Source organism: Etheostoma cragini, chromosome 24 (assembly GCF_013103735.1).
Source record: "Etheostoma cragini isolate CJK2018 chromosome 24, CSU_Ecrag_1.0, whole genome shotgun sequence".
Classification (NCBI taxonomy): Eukaryota; Metazoa; Chordata; class Actinopteri; order Perciformes; family Percidae; genus Etheostoma; species Etheostoma cragini.
In genome coordinates, this window is record NC_048430.1 from 8,028,953 (window position 1) to 8,053,829 (window position 24,877).

Below are 24,877 nucleotides of genomic sequence, written 5' to 3' on the forward strand. Positions count from 1 at the left end.
CTGCAGGGCCTTTGCATACGATTTGTCTGCGAAGGGAAATACACAGCACCACGTTTGTCGGAACAGTAGCTCGGGGCTTGAATCTAAACAAGAGCTTCTTGTAGTCGAGAACTATAAGGGCATGGCACAAACAGTACAGTACAGTACACACACACACAGACACACTCAGGAGCACGCACACACACACACACTGTAATTACATTTACAAACAGTGGATGCAGTTGTCTAGCCTTGGAAAAGGCCTTTAAAAAGAAGACAAATAGAAGTATAGAGTGTCAAATCTCTAACCTTTGAGTTTGTTTATGAGTGTTGCTGGGAATGTCGTCCCATTATGATGTAGAAAATAATCATCTCTTACTGGCAAGAACATAGCATACTGTTGCTGAAAATGTAAAGTCGAAATTTGAATCAATGTCCTCGATTTTTGAGCATAGGTTTTCGTTTCTTGGCTCTGAGCGTTTGCCAGGCAACGAGCCAAGACTCGGACAAAGTTAATTAAGTTAAAAAGCTCGGAGCCAAGAAATAGTCCAGCACACAAAACCCACACAAAAACCCAAACTGATGTTTTTTAAGTATTTCTGACATATTAAACTCACAACATAATTTATAACGTGTTAATTAGACAGCTTTAAAGGGGTTGCTTGGTGGATTTTGAACTACACTCCTAAAATGCCAAACTATTCCTTTAAGTGTGGCTTCTTTTAACTCTAGGTCTATAGATTTGGCTCCAATTAGTGAAAACAGGCCAAGGATTTTCTGAATCTATGCTGAACAAACAATGAAAATTTGGAAAAGTGCTGGATTGAACGGCCATTATTCAATATATTAAAAAATGCCTCTTACATCTGGATGTCATTCCTTTGATTAACAATTAGTAAAACATTGCTACTTTATCCTAACTCACTCTTCAACAGTGTCTCCTTGATCACCACTATGACAAAAAGAAAAACAAATGTTGATGTGTTTTAGCCATATTGAAAATATGTCTCATCTTTGCAATTTTCATTTAGCAATACACTTCAATACACAACATATTGTCACTATCATACATACACATATATATATATATATATATATATATATATATATATATATATATATATATATATATATATATATATATATATATATATATATATATATATATATATATATATATATATATATATATATATATATATATATATATATATATATATATATTCATAATCCTCTATTATATATGGGTATAAAGAAGTAAGATTAACCTCAAATATCGTACACAATGAGCAGGGAACAGTTCCGCTCCCCTTTGAAAGAACAAAAAAAACAGTCCATCACACTCGACCATATATATAAGCATTTGTGCCATATTTTCCTGTTTGGCAGTCATGACGTGTGTTAGCTTGATTGGCAGGATTTTTAAGGTTTTTCAGAGGAACAGGGCTCAACGGGAACAACCGGTGCACTCTCATTCGTTGCTGTTGCTGCTGCTGTCCAGATCTTGGCACTGGAGGTCTCCTCCGGCGTAGTTGCTGCCGGGGATCTTTGCGCCAAACCGGTCCACGCACCAGCAGATCCCCCTCCTCCGACCACGGGATGGCTTACACTGCAAGTATAGAGTTAACGGAGGGTTGAGATGCTTGCGTGGGATGCAATTCCTGCTTTATTGGACAGTTATTGTCCCAAAGCCAAGCTGCTGTAGTTACAGTGCAAAGCAGATAGCATGCAACCCACGTCGGATGAATTACATAACATAAAAATACATTTTCCACACCTGTTTGCGTTTGAAGAAGCCCTTCTTGTCACAGTTGGGGATGTACAGAGTGAGAGCAAAGATCCTGGAAGTGTCCTTCATGCTTTGAATGAGATTGTCCAGTTTTCTTCTGCAGGGGCCCTAAACGCACAGACAGACGGACACAGGTGTCAGTGTTGGCATGGTCACAATTTGTGTTAAAAATGTGTGTTTAAAAAAAAAAAAAAAGCCTCTGAAAGTTTGTGAAATGCCCCGAAAATGAACACATCATGCAGGTGGGAAATACCTCCACTTTAGTAATGTAGCATTTCACTCTGTTAACACCATGTTGTTTTGTGTGAAAGTGGCCCAGCGGGGCATCTTGGCTCATTTGCCCAAACTGCTTTCTCACATTTATTTCCCTCTAAGCTGAATTGGTGTTTCACTCTTTTTCACTTACCAACGCAGGCTCCAGTTTATCCACCCTGAGCGGGGGAAAGTTCAGATTGCTCGCGGGTCCCGGCCTGGCCAACTGCTTCTTGCGGTCCTTGGCCTGCTTCATGGCCTGGGCCTTGAGACTGCTGATGTGTTCTCCTCCATATATTGGCACCTTGGTTTGGGGCAGCATTGACTCTGGGATGCGTAACATGGCGCCATCATGAGATTCTCCGTCTGATAAGGAGACAAAAGACAGACAAGGTCCCTCATCATTATGATGCATGTTTGAGCTTTATTAAAAGCTGCCCTGTGGGCTTTTCTTATAAACAGTATATTTACATTGGGCATTGCTCATCAAAAAATGCTGTGTGTATCCTTGAGGACTAATAAACGTGCTAACCCTTCCTCATAAATTATACGCAAAGCTGATTTTGAAGCAGTTTGTTCTTCTCTGCCTTTTTCTGTAGCTTTCCTATATTTCTTGCCATGTCACCACCAACAACCATCACCAGTTAAAGGTGCACTATGAGTTCCTGCATGGTCGAGTCCCGAGTAAATTTCAAACCAAAACAGGGCTACGGGCTGAACGGCTAACTAACATGTCATTGCTAACTAACTGTCACTAACCCCCACCCCCTCATCCCGCCCCAACCATCTTGTCTGTGATTGGCTGGAGTGGGTTGTTGTATTTTGGTACACAGGCTGTGCCTGCAGTGTTTGCGTGCCGTTTGCGACCTCCGTGTTGTCTCCCGAGACTGGGCTATTTCACGGTGTATTCAGGGGGTCGGCAGCAAGCGGATCGAGGAGAGATTCATACGATTTGAGACCAAACTGAAACCGCGCGGGAACTCATAGCGCACCTTTAAACAGCATTAAACAGAGCGACATCACATAGCCCTTGAATAAGAGAGAAAATCATAAAAACATTGCTCCATCCAAAAAACTCCAAACGATGGCTTTAATTCTCACTCTCATTGCACTTGAAGTCCCTGCCAAACATGTGTTTTCATTTTTGAAACATTTTATAATTTAACACTCTTCCTCTCAGTTCTGCTGTTGCATTTATAACACAGCATTTCATTTTTTAATTGGAAAATCCGTTGCACTACTGCATATTCTAATATAAGCATGGGATGACAGAATACAAACACTACAAAAGCAAGAACAAGAATGTGGACCAGAAGCTTGATTCACGCAGGATTACTATTATCATAGCACAACTGGCTTCAGCACAGTAATTCACACTGGAACCTTTTTAAATAACAGACACACAGGATTAAAATAACCAGTGATACTAATTATTAAAACAACTTAATGTCCACAGGTCTAATAATAGCCCCGTGCAAAACACTTGGTTCAAAGCCTTTTTCTGCTGCTTTTAAGAAACTGTTTGAAGAAGGGACACTGGGATGACTCCCACCAGGTACCTATTTGAGTGGCCAAAATGAAAAAGTAAAGCTAAACTCATGAGGGGACAGGACAGGAGTGTCAAATTTTGTTAACGTCACAACACAACGTGCTAATTTTACTGCACCAGCTGAATGCTTATAGAGCACAGTTAATGGCTCCTGGCCAGTTTCAGAATGGAAGTGTTGACATATAGGACAATATAGCCTACATTTATGGCAAGTTAGGTTGCCAGTTTGGGGTATATGTAGACCAGGGGTTTTAAAACTGTTATAGCCGTTGACCTAAATTAGATATTTAGTCTTACCCTGGCACCCAGGCCCATGAAAACATGCTATTACACTTGTCATGTGGCAAGCCACCAGAAACAGCCGCAGCCCATTTTGGGTCCCAAACCCCCCTCAGAAGCCCTCATGTACATGCATCTTTCATCTGTGCAAAAATACAACTCTTTGCTACATTTTGGGGAGTTGCACATGGTCGCACAAACCTCAACGCTTGCCCCCTCTCCTCGTCCCACCCTCTATTCATGTGACCACAACGACTGTGTCAAGGCCAGAATGAGCGGTTGTGGCTTTCTTTCCCAAAAGCACTTTAAATTGATATTTCACTTCATTTATAGCTTTAAACATGCATTAGCCTTGTGTATGTGTCCTGAGCCAGTGCTGGCCCATTTCCACTGCTGTGTCACGCACTTGTTTCCATTTCATTTGGTCAGATTGCAAATTCGGCACATAAACCCCTCCGTTTGTGCACTGTCGTGATCGCTAAGCTACTAAGCTAACTGGGCGGTGAAACAAGGTCATTGCCAGGCCGCAAATGATGCTTTAAACCTCCTCAGCCCCTCCGCCCCCCAGTGATGATAATTATGATCACGATGATGTCATCCACCCCCATAGTGACAGGTTCTTGGAAAAAGGCGGAGAGATTTCCCCCATCCTTCTGATTTCCTGCTGACACTGTTTTTCTTTCTCCAGAGAAAACTGGATCAGCAGCCAGGGTAAACCCAATCAAGTCCTCACTTGCTAATCCTCGTGTTTGTCTAATCTGACCTGTGCTGACGGATCACGTCTTTCATTTCTTCTTCCTCCCTCTCCCTTTTCCTCGTGTCTGAATTGAGAGACGTGGTTATCCCGGAGAGTCGGATGCGTTGGTATAGTGACAGAAAACTCATCTAGCATCTTTCCTAATAAGGACTTTTCTTCCTTTCTTTATCTGGAAAATCAACGTAAAATGTGTCCAGATGATGTAGCAGACAAGTAAACTGTGTTTCATGTTAGGCACTTGCAAAAATATAAAAAGGCAGCTGATAAACAGCCGTTTTCAGCTTTTTATCCAGGTGTGAATGACAGCTTGTTTCATTGCTGTCTGATCTTTGACACTTGATAAACGCGCAAAATGCTCAAAATCCACACATGCATGGTGGTGCATGAATGTAGCATGTACATATAAATATGTAGACATGTAACCTTATTGGCAACTCATACATTTTATGGATTAACAGTGTGCATACACCTTTTGCAGCCCATTTTGTAGATCTACTCAAGTGGTTATAAAATGTAATTTAGGTACGAGGTGTGTATATTTATTAGTGCGTATGGGTTTTGTTTAATTTATGTGTTCAGAGAGTGCCCAGCGGGAGATGTGGAGTTAATGGAGAAGCTGGCTGACGGGCGGACAGATGGGGGATCAGTAACCCACGCTCAGCCTGCATTCTGCTGAATCACTGCACAGCCTGGGCCTGCCTGCAGCGCCGAGACGGAGGCAGGGAGGGAGACAGACGGACAGATGAAGAGACCAGGGTGGGACTAACAAAGAGTGGTGGGAGGGAGCACAGGATAGTGTGGGAAAGCTAGGAAAAAGGAAGGGGAGATGAATAGAAGATTGGAGTTTCTTTTTGCATTATTATGCAACAATTTCTCAGCTGCAGAGCTGCTCTAAAGGATCTTGAGTGCAGCCAAAGATCTTTTTAAGTGCAAATTGACTAACTGCAAACTGTAATGGTAAAACTAATACAATGGGATGTACATGTAGGGAACAAGTTTATCTTGTATAAGGCAAATTTGAATCTGACACTGATTTGTATTGCAGTATTTCAATGCTTCACCCCTTTCTTATCATCTACCTTTTCTTATTGGACGTCACTCATAATGTTACTTAGTCAGAAAAACAAGAGTATGGTTCTATGGCTCAGCTCGGTGAGATTTAACACAACCAGTGAGATTATATATGTTTCCAGAGCTTACTTCAATACTAAAACTCCAGAAAAGTGAGGCAAAACACAGAATGAAAAGGGTGAAAATGGGGATGGGGTGGAGGAAAGAATAGGGTTGAAAAGATGAAGAGGGACAGTAGCCAGAGAGGGAAAGAGGAGAAGAGGCAGTGTGATGGGAGAGAATAGCGAGCCGAGACAAAAAGGTGGGTTAGGTGTGGGAAAAGGCACAGGTAGATGAAGAAACGTCGAGGTGTTAAAGGGGAACTGACAGAAGAAAGGCTACGAGACAACAAAAGAGGAAAAAAAGAAAAGAAACTGTAGAGGAAGGGAAAATGGCAAAACGTGATTTCACAGCTTAGAAATAGAGTGCAAAGGCCACAAGCCAACATTTACCACAAAGCGCTCCCCAGCAGACACTGTGACTGTCCCTGAACTGCCATTCAAAGGAGCCAATAACGAGCCTCGCGGAGCACCACCTGTAATCTTCTCTCTTGTTTTATGTCGGCTGGGGGGGCCCCGAGGCGATGGGCCACTCACACGAAATCTGATTTACAGCTCGCAGCCCCACAAAGCCTTTGTCAAATTGAGATGACAGGTTGATCGGCGCTCAGCACCAAGCGATGACAGAGTTCACGGGGTCAAGGGTGTCAGCCCGTCTAAAAGAGGGCTGTGAGCTGACTCACATCAGCCTCACTGGCTCCCAAAGACACAGAGGAGGTCAATTAAAGTCACTTTACCCTGTTCTTCTTCTCATTTTTAAATGCGGATGCCTGTATGGTTGAGTCTCTCTTGTGTTTTTAACATTGATATGTATCCAGTGGTAGCATTCTTTAATTATGCATATATTACCTCGTAGATGTATGGCACTTGACAAGGACTGTGATGAATTTTGTTGTATCTGTTACAATGACGAATAAAGATATTCGAATCTGTTCTATTCACTGACTGACTCTGTGTGTGTGTCACTTGAGGGCTTTATTAAAATTCCTGCCCAGATTTCTTTAACCTTTAACACCATTCCTAAATGCAATAGAAAAACTATCAAAGCTGAAATCCAAATCATACTGTAGGCTATACTAATTAGTGCTTAACTAAGGAGACCACTGCACATTACGTGCTGTAATTTGATTTTAATGGGATGTAGTGGAAAGTAATGCATGGGAGGAAGATACAAAAAGGTTTACCCTAATTAAAATGAATAAAAGATTAAGCTGCCATTAATTAATGACTCAATCCACTCAGTTAATGAGTATTCCTTTAAAGCAAGTGACCTTATTCGGTCTAATTACTGTGATGATCTGAATCAGCCATCTCTCCACAAGCCTACCTTTGGACGAATGCAGCAGTTTGTACAACTTCTCGTTCCTGCACAACCCCCGTCCGTGGAGGAGCGCGTGCAGCGGCTTCTCCTCGCCGTTCTTGGGTAGGCAGCGAAGCCCGCGCGTGCACGGCCCGGTGTACACGCCGCACGGCTGGCCCTCTTCGAGCGCGCACGTCAGGCAGCAGCCGCAGCCGGGCTCCTTCACCAGCTGACAACCCACCGGCACCGGCGGACACATGGACAGGGCCTTTTGATCGCACGGCTGGCACGGCACGTACGACGAGCCGCAGCCGGTTATGCTCAGCAGCACGGGAACCACCAGGACGGAAACACTCAAGTGCATGGCGCGCTTCTTGTCTAAACTGCAGGCTGTTTGATCGAAACCGCAACGATTGGCAATTATATCTTGCGGTGAATCCTTTCTTTGCAAACGATTTGAGTCCGAACACCAGAGGGTTGTTGCATCCACAGGTGCCTTGCTCGCTTAAGTCCCAAATGTCACCGATGCTCGCAATCCCCAAAGGCACTCACTCTGCTCCCCTGGCGCTGTCCTTCAACCCCGCAGTCACAAATAAAAAAAAATGTAAAAAAGAAAGAAAAGTATCCCGACACCTCGGATCTCTCCCTTTGGTGATGCACGGTGCCGTTTACGCGCAAGCAGTTCGTCTCCAAATGAGAGCTAAAAAGCCTGATTCCCGCTGTTGCACTCTCTGAAGGTTATTTTACCAGCACGGGTTGTAAGCCAAATGTCTACTCTGTGGCTTTGAGCTTGCCTTTTAAAAAAGAAACTGCCAGGGGCGAAGCTTACAACGATGCGTATGTCAAACAACGTTTGGAGGGGGAGGCGCACTTGTCAACTCCGTGCGCTGCGATGCTGATTTCACAGGGCGGGTGCTGGCATGCCTCCAGATCTGCCAGATACCAAACGATGCTCCTGAAGGCGACTGAATAGGACTCTCCTACTGCAGAGGGGCCATTTAGTATTCCCAGGCTTTTGTGGAAATCAGTTGAGATGCTCGTGCTTAAGAATAAGGCAGATCACTTCCTACAGGATCTCTTCAGCCAGGGATATTCTGGAAACATTTAATAAATTGCTGACAAGGTTGTTTGAAAGATATGAACTTCCAATCCATGCTGCTGGATTGGGAAGTATTTTATCAAAAGGGGAATTTAAAGTAGTGTTAGTGTTTACAGACAGTCACATATGGAAATGGTGTCATTGCTGCAAGCAAGGCTGAAACAACTTGGCAGAAAAAGAAGAAAATGTGACCTAATGCAACAGAATTTATGTCACATGTAGTTTGTCTTGTTTCCCAAAGAACTATTTAGGCTCAACAAAACTGAGCAACTTGTTAAGGTAGAGATTTGGGGTGAATACATTTTCTTGGAGAGATTATGGGTGACAACACATTTGGTGGTCAGTGTGTTAATGGTCTTGTTTCTTTAAAAAAAAAAAGACTTCCTTCCTGTTCCCCCCCTAACACAGACCAAAAAAAAAAAAATTGACACTTTCCACAGCGTTCATCCACATGAGGATGAGGGTTTTGTGTAACAGTAATCATCAATCTGTGTATCTGTCACATGACATAAGCCGACTTGGTGCTTCTCCACTTTGCTTTATACAAACCTACAACACTTACATTCCCAGTGTGACGACTTGACCACAGGAACAGGGTGTTTAGATGTGACATTGGTCTTGTTTGCTACACATTTCACTAGAAATCCCAGATCTTCCTCCAAATCCTTGTTCGACATAACCTCCTTGGAAAAAAAACAAGACATTTATGTTGACCATAACAATAATTTTCACTGACTGTTCCCCTGGAGAGCTGCCAGATGGATGCATTAGACCCCACTGCACCCTAAAGCTTAACATATGTCACTTTCATCTTTTTTTGTCTTTAACACAAACCTTTTGTTGCTGTTTCACCGCAGACTGTAACAGCACCAAATCCTAAACGATCTTTAAAGTTATGGGTGGGTTCCTGCTTGTGAAACCAGAACGCTTTTATAATTCCCCGTAGACATCTTTGGGTTTCTCTCTTTTGCGCAAGTACTGTAGCTTTAAATATTTGTGCGATGCTGTCTCAATCATAACAAATGTATTCTCCAAAGACGCTGGCTGCAAAAAGGGTCCAGATCAGGGCAACACACACTTGGGCTGACCTTATTTTATGACTCAGCGACGTCATTGTCCAGTGAGATAAGCGGACAGCTCTCATGGAGTGTTACTCAGTACAAAACACTCATAATTCACTTGATGTTTTGGCAGATACCAATACATGTCTGAGAATTTTTGTTTTCCTGGTATACAGAGTTCCCGCAGAGTCCAACTTGAGTTCATTTAATGCTCTTGACCCGGCATGTCCTTGTGCTTGGAATAGACTTTTATTGCTGTGTCATTTCTTCATTATTTGGTTTTATCAACCCTTTAGTTTACATCCTGTTTAGTCCTCATTTTTCATTTTAAGTGGAGTTTTAGTGTCCCATGATGGGGTGAATGTAGTCAGTACTGAAACTGAGCTAAAAAAATCCAAATGGAGGAAACCTTTTATCTCTTAGCTGCATTGAGTTTCTTCTCCTCTTTCACCCCTGGCCCCATTTGTGAAATTTTGTCGGCAAACTCTTTTCAGATCACCCATCCCCGGTTTGCCCTTGACCTTTGTGCCGGATCGGGTGTCAGATTCCGTCACGGGTGGTGGAAGGTCAGCTCAGCATTGCCCACGCACTCCTTTCATTTCCTTTCGCCTACCTGTCCAGATTTGAAGAAAGAGCGCCATTCACGTTGTAAACCTGTGAGACACACTGGTTCCAACAGAAAACTCCCTCTTAAAGATTGTCCTGAGATTCTCCTATGCATTTATGGTTCATAAATTGATAATTTATTACCCAGAAGCATAAGGGTAATTCTGATATTTTAACATTCGTTCTGTTCTGTTCAGATGTGCAACATGGAGAAAATATGGTCAACGGGCTGCTGAGGTTTGTAAACCCTGTCGCTACCTCCGTTAAAGTTGGGCTTCCTGTGTAGTTTGGGTCTGAGCCACTTGGTGTATATGGGCCACATGATGCACAGATGGTGGATGTAGCTGCTTTGGATAGAGGTAAATAGTTTGAGATGTCCCTTGACATTAAGCCCAAGGCTAAATATGTGCCCATGTGTCAAGTCTGTGGAAGGGTTTAATGTTTAAGGTGTCTCTATAAGCAATGTGTATTAAGTTCCTTGGCTGTTAAGGGTGTAATGGTACACACAATTCATGCTTCAGTGCATAACTTGGCTTTGAATTCACGAGTTAGTATCTTCAACTTCGGCTCAGTAGTGTTGAAACACAGTTTTCGTCCGGTCAACCACACTTGGCCCAGTGTTGCTGTAACTTACTGGGAAACCAAAACGTCCCAAAAGACTCTTCTAGCTCTAGTTTTTGCTAAGAATAGACTATGATTAACAAATGAGGAATGAATGATTAGTTACTGACTGACTGTGATTCAAGCAGTAATGGGTAGTTAGTGTTAAATGAATGAGGAATGAATGAGGAACAACTTGGTTAGTTAATGATTAGTTACTTATTGACCGGGACTCAATGTGTAGTTGCTGATAAACATACTGTGTGTGTTACTGTATTAATGACTCATTAGGAATCAGTTACTCCGTTCATGGGATTCATAGTCATAAAAAGAATAGACGTGACACAGGATGATTCTCAATCTTCATTTCAATTATGGAGATACATTTTCACTAATGAATGATCATTAATGAATGATTAGTTAAGCATTCACTCCCATTGGTACTTAGTGGTACTTAACTAATCATTTGTTAATGATTTACCCTCACTATGACATATCAATTTATCTCCAAGTATGCACAATGCTTCAGTAATGCTAATCAATGGTAGAATAGACCTTGTTGGTCACTGTAAATGTTTTGTGAATTGCATTAATAAAATGTAGTTTGAGAATCATCCTGTGTCACGTCTATTCTGTTTATGACTACGAATCCCATGAACAGAGTAACTGATTTCCTAATGAGTCATTAAAGGTGCTCTGAGCGATGGTTGGGTGATGTTACTTCTTGTTGACGTTCGAAGTCAACAAGAGCTATTTTTAAAGAAAACGAGGTTAGCTCGCCCTTCCCTCCCCCTTATTCCGTCCCCTCCCCCTCAATCCGTCCCCTCCCCCTCCCCTCCCCCTCCCTTCTGTTCTTCCGCGCACCAACCCCCCCAAACCCCACCTCAAAATCCTTCTCAGAGGCAGTTCTACATTGAACTACACCCCGGGTGAGTGCCCATCAATCCCCCCCCTCCCCACCCCCTCTGCAGAATTACTTTATTACAATGTATATTTAATTCAGGTTCTAATGACTTATAATGTCATATTTTGTGCAGAATTGTGTTCATTGTCTTTTGAAAATGAAAACATGTGTTTCCTGTTGTAATAGTTCAATAGTTGGATTCTCTTAAGTGTGTGTTTTTTTATGTTCTAATGAATGATTTGTACAATTGAGAAATCTAATTTTACATATATAAATATAAATATAAATGCATCAAAAATATGTAACAAGAGCAGAGAGCAACAGTGATGTAACAAATTAAGAATAACATACAAATAAAATATAGATTTTTCTAAATAGCACAAATGCTTTAGCACAAAATTGAGAAAACACACTAAAGAGAATCTAATTATTACACTAAGCTATTACACTATAGCACTAAGAACAGAAAACACAAACTAACACCAGACCTTTCTGGCTTTCCTTGATGCAAAATCATTAATGATGTCTTATTAAATCTCCTCTATTGAGTGATTGATGCGGATGACGGCAAGGCCAGTGAGCCGTTCCTGGGACATGGTTGTCCTCAGGTAGGACTTGATCCACTCTAGTTTGGAAGAGCTTCTCTCTGCTGGAGCCCCAGTGACGGGCAGAGGAAGTGAAATCCTGAAAGCCGACGTTGATCGCTGATAGATCATTATCATGCGTAAAAGTGAAGCTCAAGGAGGCTCATGGTCCCCCGTTCTTCTCTTCTCTGGACCCTTCCTTTTGGGAGACCCAGCAACAAATGGTCCGATTTGTGTTTTTCTCAGTGGGTGCTCACGGGGGCACGCCCTTAAAAAAAAAAAAGTAGTCAAAAATGTTTGCATTTCAAAACCTTAGGGAATGGACTGCAGCGACACAAACACACACGCCTATTAACTTGATAGTAGAAGTGTAAATGAGGCTATCCTTCAACTCAGGACAGCGCCACCTCTCACAAATACAGATAGGACTGGAGATGTGACCATCAGCTTGCTCCCCCGCCCGCTTCGCCTGTGCCAAAAAACGCTACTAATTCTTCTTGTTGGTGATTGGCTGGAACGCTGGAACGCTGGAATGCTGGAATGCTGGAATGCTGGAACACTGGAATGCTGGAACACTGTTTGTGTATGGATCGTGGTGCAGGTTGGCAAAGCTTGTTTTTGTTGCCATTTGAAGACTCTGGGCTGTCTACAGAGACCGGATAGTGACGAGATGTTTGCTGTATGTGGCAACAAAGATTGTAGTCCAAAAAAACGTGTGACATCGCTTAGAGCACCTTTTAATAGTAACACACACAGTCTTTTTATCAGTAACTAATAATTACTGCTTGAGCTCCAATCATTCAGTAACTAATAATTAACTAACCAGTAGCTCCTCATTCGTTCCTCATTCATTTAACAGTACCTACCAGTCTGTTTAACAGCAACTCATCCTTAGTGGTGGAATCACAGTCAATCCCTACCACTGCTCCTTAACTAGCCATTCATCCTCATTAATTCCATCATACTACCTATTTTTTGTGTACCTTATTGTAAAATGTCACACTAGTTTTTCCTTTTCACACCAGATGATACTCGCTATACAAGCAATGCATTTAGGGGATGAGCTTAGTAGCATGTTCAATGGTTCTTGGTCAAAAGTACTGTGAATCTTATCTTTTGAGCCAACATGGATAAGATGTTCGTAAAGGAGCACCCAAATGTCAGTGGGACCACATCACTTATCGCAGTGCAGGTTCAGGTCCCAGTCTACAGGTTCTTGTGACCTTGTGTTTCGGGACACTGGTACTTAAACTGCATCAGCTCCAGTGATGCTGACCTCTGACCCCCCCGTGTGAAAACAAGTCAACAGTAAAGCCCTTTTCTCTCTCTGTTTCCCTGACCCCTAACCTTTTGCTTGTGTTTTCTTTTGTGAGTGGAGTTGTTGTGCCAAGTTCAAGTCAAGAAAACATTGAGAAAAAGTGATGCATACTTTGATAATATAAGAAAGCTGGCCTGAAAGCAAGGACATTCTGAAAGATGTTTAAGTTTCTATCTAAGACGAGAGGTTTCCCTGTGGTTTGAGAAATATTTTTTCCCTCGACCATCGTTCGTGTGCTTCTGTCTGCAGCTTTGCTTTCACACCCTGACCTAGTTTATCTGGTTAAGGACACTGAAGCTGGGGCTGCACTTGTTCTGGAAGAGATAATGGAGCTTGAGTCAACTTGATCGATGTCTGAAACGAGAAAAATGATCAAAAACGGATAAAAGGAGCAACCTCAGCACAAAATGGTTCGGCTCTGCGATACAATCCGTGGGAAACAGCGCTCCAGTGTCGTGTTTCTCTTCAGCCCCGGGACCTCAGGCTAACGTGCTGCATTACCGGAGTCTTGAGAGGAAAAAGTTTGCCAGACAATGAAGTAATCCTTTAAGTGATGCCTTGAAAGCCTGTGCTGCAAGCCTTTTTTGTTACGTCAGGTGTCAAATCATCATCAACCTATTTCATTATAGGCATTAACATTTATTATTTTTTATTTAGATAGTTTGTATCTGATTAATTTCTTTGGTATTTCTCATCCCAAACCCTTCTCACTGCCAACCTTAAAGATGCTACAGTGTTAGATAGCTGATATTCCAAATACAATGTTTCAATGCTGGCCATTTTATTCATCTTTATCATTTGGTTGCCATTCAAAAACCCGCTACTTTTACAGCTCAAAGCCTGCATTTGCATCAGTATAAGGGCATAGTGGCTCTAACCCAAGCACCCTTTAGGCCTACTTAAAGTGGCTTTATGTCACTTTCAGTTTGTTGATTCTTGCGGCCGCTTTCGCCAAAAATTGTAGTTTGTTTACCACACCTCATGTTGTAAAGGTCTTTTCTTTACGCTGCATTATTGCCCACTGTAGATGAGTTAGAGGTCATGTAGTCCTGGTGAGTATTTTTCTCAGACAGAAAAATAATTTAAAATAAGAGAACATGTTGCAGATGCAACTGTTGCATATGGTAACTTTGGATGTCTCATGAGCTAAATGGGGTCTCACTGTCACTGTGTCACGAGCATTAAGAGATTGTTGTAGCAAGCAATGGACGCTTTACACAAGTACAGGGAGCAAGGAAAAAGGACATAGTAGGTCAACATAAACCAACATGGACTAAAAGCAATAAAACGTCCGTGCTAATGGAAGGGAGACGTCATTGAATATTGGCCATAGCAGATACTAACTTCTAAAGTTAAAATACAGTTAGGCCCATGTAAAGACATCTCCTGCAACCGTAGTGCTTTTCCGGTGTTCAGCTAAAATCTGCGACCCATCAAAATGTGTTACTGTAGCTCCATCTACCTGCTGTGAATCATTTAGTGACTTCGTGGGAAAAAAATCGGACCGGGCAGAAGCTTTACTAAAAACTACACAAAAGTAGCATTAATCTCGTTTGCTGTCACAGGTCATTTTTGATCATCGAATGTCAATGTTACATCCAAAATACATTTCTGATCTGCTACTACTCTATGACCCCCCCAGACCTCTCAGGCCATCTGGGACAGGTCTGCTTTCTGTCCCCAGAGTCAGAACTAAACAGGGTGAAGCAGCGTTCAGTTTCTATGCTCCTTATATCTGGAATAAACTCCCAGAAACCTGCAGGTCCGCTGCTACTCTCAGTTCTTTTAAATCAAGGCTGAAGACCTTTCTTTTTGATGTTGCCTTTCCTTAAATGATGATATTCATTTCTTTAACGTTCAATTTCGTATTCTGCACTGTAACTTTTATTCTTGTGTTTTCTCTGGCGTAATGTGTTTTATTTTTAACTGTTTTTTTTTAAACTGATTTTGTGTAAAGCACTTTGAAATGCCCTGTTGCTGAAATGTACTACACAAATAAAGCTGCCTTGCCCGCCTTGCCTTGTCTTTCCTTTCCATGTAATGGTGGTGATCAAAACACTTGGCTTTTCTTTTTCTTTTATTCTGTAAAACTGATTGAAGGTTGATAAAAAAGCACAAGATCAAGAATTAGATTGACAGGTGGATTGGAGCAACATCCGGTTTGGTGCAAGTGTTTGCTTTCGGACATCAGAAGCAGGTTAAAAAGTTGATCTAGTATCGGATTAGAGTCCCTGCTGGACATGGAAGTATTCTCATCAGGTTTGACTGCGAGGAGACCCACAAGCAGATCTCAATCATTTCGTAGTGACCGCATAGGCCACTGCACGACGTCTGCGGCCAGAAAGAAGAGGGCTGACCTGAAGTTTCTGCTGCTAGTTACCACGCCAACTGCATACAGCTGGATGTGGATCAGGAGATGACACAGTCAGAGCTTACTGTAAGCGACAAAGCTGACTAAACCGCTGGAATTGTGCTGAGGCAGCGTTGTGCCCTCCCCCTCTCACACAGAGATAGAGTCAGTTCCCAGATTACTGTAAACGCTTGATTTTCAGAAACATATAGAGGAGTCCACTCTGGATAAACTGGGACTTAAACTTCAAGCAATAAGTGTGCCTGTATTTATTGTCAAGTACAAGTGGATATTAACCTCTGTTTGGTTCCCTCTAGGCATTTTGGGAAGAAAATTACTGAGAAAGACTAATGAATAAGATATACTGCATTTCTTAAGCATGCAGAATGACTGTTTAACCCTTGTGTCGTCTTCCCATGAAAAAAAGCCTGTTTTGATCATTTTTTTCAACATTTTTATTGTTTTTTCTGAAATATTTAGTCACTTTTTCAATATTGTAGGTGCTTTTATTGATGTTTTTGCCAAAGATTTTTGATGACGCCCCATTTTTTGTGCAAAAAAAAAAAAAAAAACGGGTCAAATTTGACCCAAGGACAACATTAATTATAACAAACTGACATTTAAGAATGAATAATTGTCCTATGCTGCACAAGAAGTGATGTATTTCATGTTTCTGGCATCAACAGCAGTGTTTGTTTAGAATAAACTGATGAAGAACTGGGTAAAAAGTGAGCAGTGATCAGGCACAGCGCCACCTACAAAATCTCAAGTTTAATAAAGGGAAAGTCCTAGGGGAAAAACACATGTCAGAGTCACGGCCACATTGTCAGATTTCCAATTTTATATGTGGGAAGGGAAGTGCAACCATACCACATCAATGGCTGCTCAGCATCCATGACGGTATCTGAATCAAGCAACAGAAAAACAGAAAAACAACCGCGTAATGTGTTGTGTACCGGCTGCAGCACACAAAACACATCTTGTGCCAATCAATATTTTGTCCCGCCCCCCGCCAAAAGAATTGCAATTTACTGTGTCTTGCTGCGGTTGCTTTGTTTCACCAACTTGTTAAGATGACAGCACACTTTTATTTCCATGACACAGCAACTGCAGTCACCCAAACAAAATTACACATCGGGCGTCGCATGTTTGGGAAATGTGAACCGCAAATCAGCAGGGTGCTGTGATCTGCATGCAAAACTGTAGCGTAAGAAAACAGGCAGAAGTCAGGCGTTTGAATCGCTCTAAACGCTGGAGGGTTTGGTGAAGAAGGAGGAGGGTTATAGGAAGCAGTACGTGAGATGGCAGATTGGCTAAAACCCTGTCAGCACATCTGTGTGGCCCTGGCAACCGTGGATTGGACAAAGGCAGATCATTGGATCCAGATGTTGGAAAAGCTTTGGTGAGCTGTGCCATTGCGATCCTATTCATAGACTAGTGCTTTCTGTCTTTGAATTCGTGGAACCTGACGATTCAAATCTGTCGACAAATCATCTGTCTTTTGCAAATTGAGCCGTGTTCAAATAACTTGCAGTGAAGACAAATTGGCTTCTCTCAGAGGCATCTCAGATTCGATCTTTAACAAGTGTACTGACATGCGATGAGGACATATACATCACCCTTTAACTCTCTGTGGAAATTCCTGTTGCTCCAATATTCCACATTCAAAAAACACAGTCTTATTTTTACTAAATGCATACATTTACTATTCTATTACTGACAATTGCACAGCAACCCCGCTGTTGCACCTGCAAAGTCCGAAACTAGCAAAACAATTCTTGGGAAACAGGAATTTGGCATCCTTGTTACCGTCATCAGTTATATGAATATGCTTTCTCAGAATTTGGAGTTTCTACTCGTCTGCAGAGTGGCGTGCAGAAAATCTCCCAAGAAAATAGGGATGAATTTGGCCAGAGGAGGCTCTCCTGAGGAATCAATATGATTTACTGCTCCTAGGCTTCAGCATTGTTGTGGGGCTGAACAGTTTGAATTTGTGGTCACGCTGTCCTCCACTTTGTTGCATTCCCACTGGCGTCTGTGCACAACGCAATGAGTAATGGTTGTTTTTTTTTGTCTTTCCCAGAATAAGTCTCACTGTGGTTTTTGGGGTCAGTGTGATTTGGAGAGGGTAAACTAAGTCATCCTGGCTTCGCTCGTGCCTCACTTGTGTGAGCGTGTTTACACCTGAAGTTCCTCTTTTTAGGACACAGAAACAAAAAGACGCACAAACCACTAACAGAGAATATGGATATCTGGGTTTCAAAAGGCCTGAAACATAACAATCTCTGCTCCTCCCGGTGACCTTTGTGTGTTTGTGTGTTTTGTGCTGGGATTGTCTCATTCATTTGGTTTCCTAATGCTCAAATACTGGCAGATGAAAAAAAAATGTCAATGTGGATTTTAAGAATTTCTAGCACAATCTGACTTGGGATAGTGGCTCTCCTAAAAAAACACCAGAACATGGTGACACTGTGGTGATTAGAAAATGATCCTCAGATGTGTAGGGGAGAGGTACTAACCTGCAATGAACAACATGGCAAGGCGGCGGGGATGTTTTCTTCAGAATAACCCGTGCAAATTATGCAATTTCTGAAGACCTTGTTTATTGAAAAAGGCAATGCAATGACCGATGTGTTCTTGGAGCAGAAAACAAATCAACTGGGATCCGACGAACAACAAACCTCCTCACAGCCTCTATCTTTGCATCAATCCCAACCACAAATAACCAGAGGCTGTGTCTTCACAATGTGGGACTTTGTGTCTTCCACTCAGCACAATAAAGCAACTGTGAAATCAAGTTAATCAGGTTGGTTCCTGTCTCGATTAAGCCGGAGTAATTTGGTTCGAAGTAGTTGAATCATTCATTGAAATTTGCTGACGAGGGAACGCTTGCACACTTCACTGCAACCTTTAATCAAGTAGTAAATGTGTCAGGTTTGAATGCTCATAAAGCAACACCCCTAATTTAATCTTGTTTGACTATGGAATGGCATTTTATAGAGGGCACGTCCTTCAGCTTGAATCAAAGAAAAGAATGTGCCTCGAACTGTAAAGCGTGCTTTGAGGCAGATGCAAAATTAAGCTTTTATTACCCTGACATACCCATGTCCACACTTAACCCTGACATACACATTGTTCCTTTGTACATATGCATGCTTCTCAAAATTCTGCATCTCAAAAAAAATCATAATTGAATCTGTAAAGTGTTCCAGTAAGAACATTTGAATTAGTTTTGAATGCAAGTCAACTTTGTGTTTCCAGATATAGATAGGTAAATGAAGTATTTTTACAGTATTGGCTAGTTTTTCATTATTTCAGGAAAATAAAGTTCTGTTTTATGCCGGGTTTTCAAAAAGCAGCGGTTAACCGCAACCACAGCATGATACAGACGGTGTATGCTTTTTGCTAACATTTATTGTGGGTTAAGGTGGCGTTGATACATCCGAGTCTACAAGTTTCTGTCGGGCCTTTTACAAACTATTTGGTAAGTTTTCCACTCTACAGTAGTAACACACTTTGCCTCTTAAAAAGTTGTGTTTGATTCCAACAGGTAGTGTTAGTAACCAGCTGGTTGTCATCACTACAATGCTACTTCTTCTAAAACTAAAATATATACTGAATATACTCAGCAGGAATATCAAACATCTAGGCCCTGTAGATGTACATAGATAGGTGTTATAAAGTAGGCCATAGGTTAATCACAAGCTTTTAATCTGCACAGAATTTTAAATACAGCATTTGTACAGGAGAATATGTATCGCTTGGTAAAAGTTGACTCATAGTCAACCATGGATGTATAATACCAGATCCTAAAATGGCTCCAACTCGCAATCTTTTGGAGAGCGGGCAGACTAGTGAACATCCTTGCACGCTCATAGGATGGTTCCGCTCTGCCGTTATTGAAGCTGCCTTTGAAAACCCAGACTTAGAGAGAAATTACTTCTCGATTAGGATCGAGACTTTTTGCAGTGCTCAAAACTCGTCGAAATGTTACATCAACTCTGCTGTGGGTGTGGGCTTGTATAAACAGTGGTACGCTGTGGTTTAACACCCTCAGAGGTTAATTATCTTTAAGTATTTTGCCCTGTGTATGCTGATGTGTCAGTATGTGAGGAATCTGCTGCGGGAGTACAATTCCGGGCTTTATATCGTGATGCTGGCACAGTTTGCATCAGATAAGTGTCCTTGGGGATCTTGCATATCATGGCAATGTGAGAGGCCAAGGAGATCAGCATGATGAGGGGATGAGAGAGAAAAAAAACTGTTTTCCATGAGCGTTGCAGATTCCTATCAGCGGTGCTGAGCTTGTCAGTTCCACATTTTTGGATGCTGAGATACTGAGAGATTGCACACTGATGAGAACAATGGAAACGTGCGTGATGAACACTGCCTCCTGCAAGAAAAAAAAACACACAAAGAACTACCTGTCTCTTCTCTTACTGGTGTGAGCGATCAGTGTCCCTCCCACTCGAAATCTGTCAAGTATCAGATACGTGCAGTGCTTCCAAGAGTCAGCTGGATTGAAGCTCCTGTTTTTTTTATGTTTGGTGATCTGTTAGCAGCTGTGCCAGAGCAGTGTCCCCTTGCAAGACATGCAAAACCATAATAGGAGGGCATTGTCAGACTGGACTGAGTCAGAGGGTGTTGTGTTTTGGTCTCTTCAACAGCTAGTGAGTGCACATATTTGCTGGTGAATACAACGTACACTGTCATCTTGTGTTTCATGAGCTTAGCTGCAGACATCTGAAGAGAGGGACACTTTGGGGTAAAGTTGGAGAAATTGGAGAAGAAAGTTGACTTAAAAATGTGGAATATACACTTATGATGCATGCAACTAGTGAGCTTTAGAGGTGCAGTCTCAATTGTCTCATGCAAATATGAAGCTACAGCGAGGAGACAGTTAGCCTAGCGTAAAAAACTCAGGGAAACAGCTAGCCTGGTCCAGCTACCTCAATCGTACAATTGTGATTTCCATTGCATCAGAGTACTGTCTCTCGGGTGCCTGTTTGGACAATCTTCCCAGCCCTTGTCCCATGACCAATAAATGTATCCATGACGACTATCCAAATTCTTATGTCATGGAACCGGTACTGAAATGTTTTATTGAGTTTATAGAAAATGTGTGTTGTATTTGGAGGAAATCTAAATGAATATTGAATGTGATGTTTTATTCAGCAGAATTGCATTGTGCTGTTCTATCCTATCCAATACGTCCTGTATTTCTTGGCAGATTTTCTATGCTGTATTCTTATGCCCCCCCCCCCCCCCCCTCCCTAGGCCCCCCCTGACTGGTCATTTGTCCCCCCACCCCCGTGCCACCCCACTTAAAAAATCCTGAAATCTCCCCTGCTACCAACACCCCTAAAGTGTTATTCTTTATCTGAATCCCATTAGCTTAGCGTTAATGCTAAGCTAAGCTAACAGGCTGTAGCTTCATATCTAGACTACAGTACAGACATGAGAGGCATCCATCTTCTCATCTAACTCTCAGCAAGCCAGTGAATGTGTTTCCAAAATTGTCAAACTGTTGCTTTTAAAAAAAGATCCAGACAAACCTGATTGCAACGCTGGATTGATTTTCCGAGAAGTTTAATTAAAACAGCCCAGCTCCACATTTTATAGCCTACAACACCTGCAACTTTTCTATTTTTCTTTCTCGACCCGTCAAGAGCTGAACTCCAACAGCCATCAAACATCTGAAAAGAAAAACAACACGAAACAAACCTTTCACTAAGCTGTCACTGACACGTCTTAATACCCACTACAGTCTTGATTTAATGACATGTCAGAAGTGCGGCCTGAGTCACTCTTCTTGGCGGAGATGAGCCTCTTACAATCACACTGGGGAGTTGATGGAAATCTGTCAGAGGGATGCACCTCTTTCCTCACCACACATACAGAGGCTCTCTTGTTTATCGCCAGAGTCGGATGTGTGTTGTTTGCAGTTTGACGTTTTGGCCATTGTGTGAAGGGCTTGCGCTTTACATTTGGTTTAAATAGGTCAAAGTGGATTTCTTCCACCTGCTAAATACAAGGGGTTACAGCGAGATCTGTGTGTCTGTAGGTCTTCCAAATGTACGTGAGACGTCTGCATTCAGGCCTCAACTTATATTTTAAGAGAGCTTTTTGTTGTGGTGTATTCTTGAAGCCTTCCAGGATTGTGGCTTTAAACAGTGGCATTTCTCAGGGAATATGCTGCATGTACTGCTTGCACTCTTCTTGATGCCAATTCACATAGAGCTCAAGTTAATGAACCTGCTGACATCAGACAAGGTAGGAGATGGAAGTAAAAGAGGCAATTTAACATCCCACCTTTCAGGCTTTATTAATGTTAACAATGTTTGAAGAGTATCTTTTCGCGGAGCCACTTTGTGATGTATCACGTTGCATTAATGGGTTTGTCAGACACGTGACGTCTCCAGGTCTCCAACTGGGACTTTTACTTTGCATCTCCAGCCTAAAAGACTCTGAGTAGCTGCAGGAATGTGGGATTCTTCTGTAGTAAAGGAGTTGGTTTTTTGAAGGATTAGTGGAAACATACCTGTAGTTCAGGACATTCTACTTCATTCCTTTTCTGCAGCTGAGTGAGATGGCTGGATTAAGTCTGCTGCACAACCACTTCAGCAGGACAGATCCTCCCTGCCACAGGGGCCTGAACCTGAATTCCCGCGGCCGAGGGACGCTTTTCCCCCCCTCTGCCTCCATCCAGCTGATCCAACTCAACCACGGCAGGCAGGCAAGGAAGCGAAGTTTCCTTCTCTCTGTGTTTGCAAACCAGCTTCCTTTCCCAGCCAAAATACAGAACAGGCTGCTATTAATTACAAAGAAATATTATCCTCTTGCGGGAGGTTTGCAGCAACACCAGTATCCAAAGCAAACAGATACGTTGTGCTTGGAAGCTTGGTGCCTTGTACAGCTGCCATGCCAAATCCAGGCCCACAGATCCCCTTACAGCAGATCAGATCAGATCAGAGAGAGAGAGAGAGAGGGAGAGGGAGGAGGGAAGGTTTGTTATCATGCATGCTGCAGCATCATATTTCCCTTTTCATCTTCACTCTTTGACTACAAAACCGATAGGAAAGCGGCATGCAAAAGGGATTTTATTGCATCCCCTACTGTAGTCTGTTACGTTCACAATCTGCAACAAGAAAAGTTGCAGGAGCAGAGGACTCTGATTGCATGAGTGTGTGATAAAAACTTTCCAACACACGGCGTGATAGCAGATGGTTGTGTGGGAGGATTTGAGTTTTTAAACATGCATAACACCATATCACCCCTGCAAGACAGCGCTAGAGGATGAGGGTGGATCGCATTCATTACAGTCAAGTTGTTACATTTTGTTAAAGGAAGCCCTTCCCAGGTCAAAAACCTACTGAGCCGTGATGATCAAACTTGATTTCCCCATCAGGTGGTCCTTTGCTATTGCATTTATTGTACTTGTATGTGTACTTATACATAATACATTTTGACACACTAAATCTTTTCTGAAGGTAGAATCCATCAAAATTCAACCAAGTCACCCTCATTTGCTGTGGAAAGGGTTGAAGTTAAGCTCTTCCAAACCGGTAATTTACTCTATGAACCTCCAAAGCTAGGGGCCCCCCAACAACGTCCCGCAGTACTGTGCATAAAGACATCGTAAATGGCCATTTATCCTTTGACATTACCTGCCAACTGTGAGGAGAAGACATCCTGTGCATTCAAAGGGAGAACACTCAGTGTCAGAATGATGGATGAGGCTAGACCGTGTTGTTTTCATGGAAAGATGTGGAGGGAGATCTGCCTGTGGAGGTGTGTGAGAGAGATGATACCCAGTGGGCTGTTTGAGTGACGGCAGAGGTGCAGCGCACTGCTGCTGGATTCTGTGTAAACAGCGAATTTGTGCGTCCCAGAAGGGTTTCAGGGTTGTCCCTGAGTGGGGAAACTCTTAAAGCTAAACATGCTGGATATGATGACAGTTCCAGACATATAGGTTATTGTATAGGAAGCTTAAGGTACTTTGCTATTCTACGGAACCTTTCTAACTGTTAAACTTGGAAACACTTCATTTTACATGCCCCATTATATTCTAATGATTTCCCAATAAATAACCTGGAAAGAGCTATGTAATAAGGAACTGATCACAGGGAAAATAAGGCAGTGTCCAGTTGTGTCCAATTGATAACTTTGAATAAAGTATTTTACACAGAGCACACCTAAACAAAACGATGAGCCTACGGTTTCAGAAATATTGAGCATCAAATACATAAATCAACTTTTGTGTGGGTTTGAATTTCCAGTTGACACAACATGATATTGGCATTACGTGGGCTGCTGTATGAATCAGTTGCAAAATCTTCAAATGGTTTGGGCTTCGTGCAACCAAGGGAGAGTAGGTGGTGACGCGCAATGCAACTGTTGCACGAAGCTGCTCCAAGTCGATAGGCAGAAGAAGCAGAAGAGCAGGGACAGGAGTGCAAGGATTTTATTGATTATGCATTTTGCATTTTAACCAATGGAACTGTCATCTAAAGAATATTTTAGTCACATTTACTGCTGTGCACATGAAATCTCTGAGCTTCCATTGAACTAAAAAGGCCATTTACTCCAAAAACTCCAAGGACTTACATTTCTAGAAGCACTTGACTTATTCTATTTTATTTCTTTTTTAAACAAGAAGTACAAGTTGACAACATAACTCAAAACTCAAAGCTATTTTGTCAAATCCATTAAGTATATCAGCAAATTATTGTCAAATGTCCTCATGCTCATCTCTTACATGCTGGGTTATCTTATGTAGAATAGGCAAAAACAAGCCTCAGACTTCATCCTATTTTTACATTGACATGCTTTGTTTATTATGATGTAAATCAAAATCAACGATGAATTCATTCATTCATTCATTCATTCATTCATTCATTCTTATCAAGTCGGACCATATCCATAAATGAAAAGAGGACAGGCACATTTCTTTTGCAGATGTAAAAGCAGATAAGCAGGTTCCATAAAAAAAAAAAAACCTGGATAAACTGTAAACATGGGATTGTGCTTGGACTTAAATGACTTTGTTTCCATCCTGGCTAAAGAAGGGCCTTCCCGGGTGTGTGTGTGTGTGTGTGTGTGTATGTGGACTACAACATGCAACAGTCATCAAAGACTCCATCATCGGTGTCTTTCTACAAGAGGCTCAGGGGAAGACAAAACAGCAACAGCATGCTCACATTGTCAGGGAGGCCTGTGGTTTTCCGCCTCCCTTCACTTCCCAATATTTTAAATACTTTTGACGTGTACACACCAGGGGT

At 42.1% G+C, this 24,877-nt stretch overlaps 1 protein-coding gene and 1 long non-coding RNA gene across 2 annotated transcripts; one reads left to right on the forward strand and one right to left on the reverse strand.

The window, feature by feature from the left end:
• Positions 1–1,413: 1,413 nt before the first annotated feature.
• igfbp5a (insulin-like growth factor binding protein 5a) lies at positions 1,414–7,926 on the reverse strand. The gene is made up of 4 exons (XM_034865068.1): positions 7,102–7,926; positions 2,175–2,386; positions 1,757–1,876; positions 1,414–1,588 (listed from the first exon to the last, which is right to left on the reverse strand). Exons 1-4 carry the CDS (start codon positions 7,436–7,438, stop codon positions 1,451–1,453), a joined length of 807 nt encoding a protein of 268 aa, XP_034720959.1. The 5' UTR covers positions 7,439–7,926; the 3' UTR covers positions 1,414–1,450.
• Positions 7,927–12,678: 4,752 nt separating this feature from the next.
• On the forward strand, positions 12,679–24,674 carry LOC117939667. Its single transcript, XR_004655644.1, has 3 exons — positions 12,679–12,796; positions 18,519–18,525; positions 24,665–24,674. It is a non-coding gene; the product is annotated as an uncharacterized LOC117939667 (long non-coding RNA).
• The last annotated feature ends 203 nt before the right edge of the window (positions 24,675–24,877 follow it).